This window comes from Berghia stephanieae, chromosome 11 (assembly GCF_034508935.2).
Source record: "Berghia stephanieae isolate SIO BIC M18660-M18661 chromosome 11, UCSD_Bste_1.3, whole genome shotgun sequence".
NCBI classification, from domain to species: Eukaryota; Metazoa; Mollusca; class Gastropoda; order Nudibranchia; family Aeolidiidae; genus Berghia; species Berghia stephanieae.
Window position 1 is genome coordinate 35,201,479 of NC_088370.1, and position 6,198 is coordinate 35,207,676.

At 34.7% G+C, this 6,198-nt stretch overlaps 1 protein-coding gene across 1 annotated transcript in view; it reads right to left on the reverse strand.

The window, feature by feature from the left end:
• Positions 1-6,198, reverse strand: part of LOC144956850 (uncharacterized) — a 10,115-nt gene continuing 3,917 nt past the window's right edge. Inside the window, exons 2-3 of the mRNA XM_078887614.1 lie at positions 4,478-5,116; positions 1-1,296 (exon numbers count right to left, since the gene is read on the reverse strand). Coding sequence (XP_078743740.1) covers positions 646-1,296; positions 4,478-4,747 — 921 coding nt within the window. The 5' untranslated portion in view covers positions 4,748-5,116 and the 3' untranslated portion in view covers positions 1-645. The remainder of the gene's footprint in view (positions 1,297-4,477; positions 5,117-6,198) is intronic.

Below are 6,198 nucleotides of genomic sequence, written 5' to 3' on the forward strand. Positions count from 1 at the left end.
ACATCGATGTTAATATCAATTTAATTTTTATTCACCAGCATGCGTTAAAAGTAATAAAGATAAGTGAAGAAAATTCACCAAAACATAACAAAATGAATCTACAGATGAAAACAAACGAAACCCCCCCCCACCCCCCCCACCCCAAAAAAAGAGAGAAATGAAAAGTAAAAGAACAAAGAAAAACAAAACAAAACCCACAACCACCAACGACAATCCCCGCGCCAAAAAAACAAAACAAAACAAAACAAAAACAAAACAACCCCCCCCCAAAAATAAATAAATGAAAACAACAAATAAACAACAATAACAACTCACACCAAACGCCCTGAAAACATAACAAAACAAAGATCAAACAACAATAACAAAAATGAACCAAAAAAAAAAAAACAACAAAAAACAAAAAAACAAAAAAAACCCAAAGAAAATCCGATAAAATGGCAACAGACTTCAATAAAAACAAAAACTTTTGTAATTTGTCATTAGAATACAAACCTGATGATCATGACAGAGAACCATAGTCAGGTATGGAATTGGTATTAAGTACGTATTTATGGCATGCAATTCAAAATGGTTGACATCTTATTTTCAAAAATTCAGCACAAGTTGATGACGTTTATCGATTGTTATGCAATCGTCGGTCCTCGTTCATACAATTTTCTGGAGTAGCATCCCCTGGTCATCCTCTTTGGAAGATTTTCTTCCATCAGCAAACTCAGCCAGTCCCGTAGCGACTCCAATACTTAGATTTATTCGAGCCATTTGGATCAGAAAGACCAAATCGAGAGGACAGTCTTGACCAACGCCCAGTACATCTCGAGTTGAATTACAGACAAGTCCAACGAGCCACATGAAGGTGTTGAGTGTGTTGGCAACCAATAGGATCACAAGAGCAGCAAGGGCAATGAGGAACACATTTTTGGAGAGCGGAGAGTCCTGTGACGGAATTTCCGGTTCTGATACTTCTCTAACAATACATTGAACAGTGTAGTCATGGACATTGTGAATTTGGCGAACTTTGAAAAAGCAATGAAAAACGTGTTTCTCATTTTCCTTGTCTATAATTTGATGGCCAAAATTGTCCGGTGAAATCGACGTGAAGTTCAAGGTCGGTACAGTCTCTGTTGTCGTGGGAGCATCCTCAACTGTTGTCTTTGATGTTTCTTGATGTTCTAGGGGGAAAATGTAGACTGAGATGACGACGATTTCAGCAATGATGACTAAGATCATCAACACTTTCATCATCAGATACAAACAGGTAGCTGTTTTCTGATTGGATTGCGTGTATTTTTTTAATGTCTGTGGAGAAAAAGTATTATATAGATTGAATGAAGCTGGCGTCATTCCCCTATTTGTGCGGATATGTGGTCTTGTGGTATGACACTCGCTTTCGGATCGGAAGGTCCAGGGTTCGAGCCTCGCTCGGCCCATAGTTGAGTCCTTGAAAATGTCTCTTTACTCACATTACATCTCGTACTCATGTGTAAAATGAGTACCTGGCAGTCAACAGCGTTGTCTCTGTCGGGAAACTTGTAATATCGCCTAACAGGCGTCATGTCTCGTCTACACGTTACGTGTTTCTGTTGGTGAGGGACCCTGTGTAAAGCGCTTGAGCATATTTAGTAAATTTTGAGCTATATAAAAGCTCTATTTATTTATCTTATTAAAAGTAGTATTTAGATCGCCAGTTGTTTGATACATTCTCACAAAATTCTTCTTCTTCTTCTTCTTCTTCTTCTTCTTCTTCTTCTTCTTCTTCTTCTTCTTCTTCTTCTTCTTCTTTTTCTCCTTCTTCTTCTTCTTCTTCTTCTTCTTCTTCTTCTTCTTCTTCTTCTTCTTCTTCTTCTTCTTCTTCTTCTTCTTCTTCTTCTTCTTTTTTTTATTTTATTATCGTTATTATTATTATTATTGTTATATTATTATTATTATTATTATTATTATTATTATTATTATTTATTATTATTATTATTATTATATTTAATTATTATTATATTATCATATTAATTATCTATTACTATACTATATATCTACTACTACTACTACTACTACTACTACTACTACTACTACTACTACTACTACTACTACTACAACAACAACAACAACAACTACTACTACTACTACTACTACTACTACTACTACTACTAACACAACAACAACACAACAACAACAACTACTACTACTACTACTACTACTACTACTACTACTACTACTACTACTACTACTACTACTACTATTACTACAACAACAACAACAACTACTGCTACTACTACTACTACTACTACTACTACTACTACTACTACAACAACAACAACAACAACTACTACTACTACTACTACTACTACTACTACTACTACTACTACTACTACTATTATTATTATTATTATTATTATTATTATTATTATTATTATTATTATTATTACACTTTTTCCCGATCAAATATAAAATTGGCAAGTTCAAATTTGGCATACCAGATCAAATTCAAACATTGTCCAAATATAATTCAGCACTTTTAGACCAAATTCAAAATCTTCCAGTATACGTTGTCAAGTTCAAATTCAACATTCCAAATCAAATTCGGCACTTTCCAATTCAATTTCAACATATTGTTTCTAACAATTCGTTTTTATTCTGCTCTGTAGGAACTCTGCCAAACTTGTAAAAAAGTACATAATGAAAGTTTTCTCAGTGATTCATAGTCAACAATATTTACAGAATTGTTGAGTTATTTTTTTTTGTAACACTTGTGCTTGCAGGAGTTGCAAAAAAACTTTGTTGTTTTCAACCATTTATTGTTTCTTCTTTCAGGAAATGAGACTTTACGACTTTACGCCAATCGTTTGACAGTTTCAACTTTGTTTTTGATGTTCTGCACCCAAACATAAAAACAGTTGGGTTGTCAAGGACAACACGATTATTTTCCTTGTGTTATCGTAGCATCCGTGCAGACAATTAAAGTTTCGCATTGTTTAGTGGAAGGGCCCTTTGATTCGAGCGTTGCACTCCGATTTTAGATTTTGTGATCGGGCCGTTCAATCTTCTTCTCACTGTGGAGTAAGCGATACTACCGCAAACTCGGGGACCCAAATAATTTTTGGGTATAGGGAGGGGGGGGGGGGACTTTAAAAAAAAAAAAGGTTTTGGGGTTTGGGAGGGGGGAAACTTTTTTTTTAAATTTTATTAAATCTCTCTCCTCCCAAACCCCCTACTAGAATTTTTTTTAAAAAAGAAGAAGTTTCCCCCCCCCCTCCCAAACCCCCAAAATTATTTGGGTCCCCTAGTTTGCGGTAGTACCGAGTAAGCAGCTGACCGATGAATGTATCCTCATTTGATGAGCAAGTAGAATGCAATCCTCAATCCAGTAAAACAGTTATCTAGACTTCGTTTGTCTTCATCACTTATTTTGTTGTAAGGTTTGCCTCGGCATCTTGCTTTGGGTTAATTTTAATGTAAATCGTACTCAACAGAAAGCTCTATGGTGATGCTGAGGACCTAAAGCGGACCACAGCCTTCATAGCAGATATCGGACTGCAGCCACAGATGTCCATCAGAGGAACGAAGAAGAAGAAGAAGTACGTAAAAAGGCACTGTGATATTGACCCGTAATCAGAAGGTCAAGTAGCAGACGATAAACTGAGTCACTGAGTCGCCAGGGAAACGAATTTGTTGACATAATCAGAGTGAGTTCCCTTGGCCCCGATGAGCAGCAGGTTGATGATTTTAATGTTGATGATCATGATGATGACGACGACGATGATGATTGTGATGATATTTGATTTTGTTATATTTCTTTTCCATTTTATTTCTGTAATACAAATGGTGATGTTGAGTTTGAACTGGAAACGTTGAATTTGATTTGAAAAACGTTCATATTTGGTCTTTAAAACGTATGAATTTCATCCAACTTTAAAGTAACGTAAATTACCATAGATAAAGAGGGATGACGAATTAGATTTGGACAGTTGAATTTGCGCTGGATAACGACGCATTTGTTTTGGACTTCTTGTAGACCTATATTTGCTCTAGAAAAGGTGTTATTATTATTATTATTATTATTATTATTATTATTATTATTATTATTATTATTATTATTATTATTATTATTATTATCATTATTATTATTATTATTATTATCATTATTATTAACGTAATCATCATCATTTTCATCATTATTATGGCTATAATCATAATTATCTTCACAATAATAATAATAATAATAATGATGATGATGATAATAATAATAATAATAATAATAATAATAATAATAATAATAATAATAATGATAATAATAATAATCATCATCATCACCATAATCATCATCCATCATCATCATCAACATCATCACTACCACCACCATCATCATCATCATCATCATCATCATCATCATCATCATCATCATCACCATAACCACCACCACCACCACCACCACCACCACCACCACCACCACCACCATCATCATCATCATCATCATCACTTTACTCACCTCAACCAAACCAGCGTACATCTCCCGTCTGTCATCAAAACCCATGACGTCTGTTTTTTCGGCTGCTTCCAAAGTCTGTCCAACATTAGCACTTCCGGAAAACCTTGACATCATTGACCAGACCATCTGAGGAATCCTGAGAGCTATGGCCAGGATGAACAACAAGACAGGACTCTGGTGAGGATGAATTAGTCTTTTGGTTTCATCACCTCCAGCTTCGTCGTCGTTGTTGTCGTCGTCGTTGTTGTCGTCGTCCTTTTTCTTGTCCATGCCACCATAAGAAATTGCTTCAGACGTTCACCCATGCGATCAAGATGCGATTGTGGAATACGATTTTTCTGTGAGAGAGCATCTTCTCTGGTGGCTTTATATTGTATGGAACACGCTTCATTCGTGTAATCAACCTGAGATCGCTCGAATTGGGCGGGACACCAGCAGTTTATGTAATTTGATGATTTATCATCTCCCTTTATTTCATCCTGTTTGCCTGGAACGGCGGGTGATATGAGGAGAACGAAAGTCAACAAGAGGAAGAACGTGACACACCAGATGTGTGTGTAGGTGTCCACACTGTCTTCTGACAGAGATCTCACCCTCACGGCCATTGCCTCTGTGTTATTCTGACTCGATCAATTATTTCTGTGGACACAAATTCTAATATAAAATGACACATTACGTATGTGATAAAAATATGAAAAAGTGTCGTGCATGAAATAGTGCCAGACAAAATAAAACAGAAAGAAAAATACAAGAAAATAAAAAAAAAATCATACCGAATCTAGTTTGGTTTCAATACATAGCTTGAAAAGGACATAAACATTTTGTTTTGTCGTATTTCTTTGGATAGGATGCTAGTCTATCTCAAAGTAATTTCCGCCAGATCTAGCAGACGTACATTAAGTCTCATGTTCGTGAGTTTTTGACATTTTGACAGTCATTTTAATCAATCGATATATATATATATATATATATATATATATATATATATATTATATATATATATATATATATATATATATCATTGCGTGGAATCAGCGCTATTTTAGTTGGAACTCCCAAGGTACCAATAACCCTCCCTTGCTAGCTACCTGCGTGAGGTCATTGGAGTTCAACTAGTATCAGGCAGTGCCGTGTCCAATGGGGGCAATTATGGATATTTATGGTCTCATAATATGTCTGTATAGCGGGAAAACAATAACAGACTCTTTCACTTCATTATTTTGATTTGAAAAATCAGCTGTCTTTCAAAACATCAGTGAAAAATTGATATTCCTGTGGTTAATAGTTTTCTTTAGATATCACAAATTGTTGATCTAATTTTAAGTGCTTGTAAATTATGGTGCACTTAAATAAAAAATTTGTTATTAAAAACTCAGCGGCAGTATCTCAAGAGTTTTAATAAATATCAAAAGTACATATATACATCTATGTTCCTGTGCATTATGATCATATTAGCAGTTGGTTTTCTTGATTTATTCATGGTTTTGTTTGTTCTGTATATTTTTTTACCACTTCGATTCCTCTCAAACAGCTGTGTTGGTCATAACAGTAAACTGATATGATTTATGTCTTTATGTGGTAAAATAACTCATGAGGATAAGATTTTATTGACCAGTAAAAACTAAAAACCAATATTGTGTATGATTTCAATATCTCAATTTACTATCAATCTGCTTATAAAGTATGACCTCTTTACAAGAAAAATTCAATCACCCGACAAG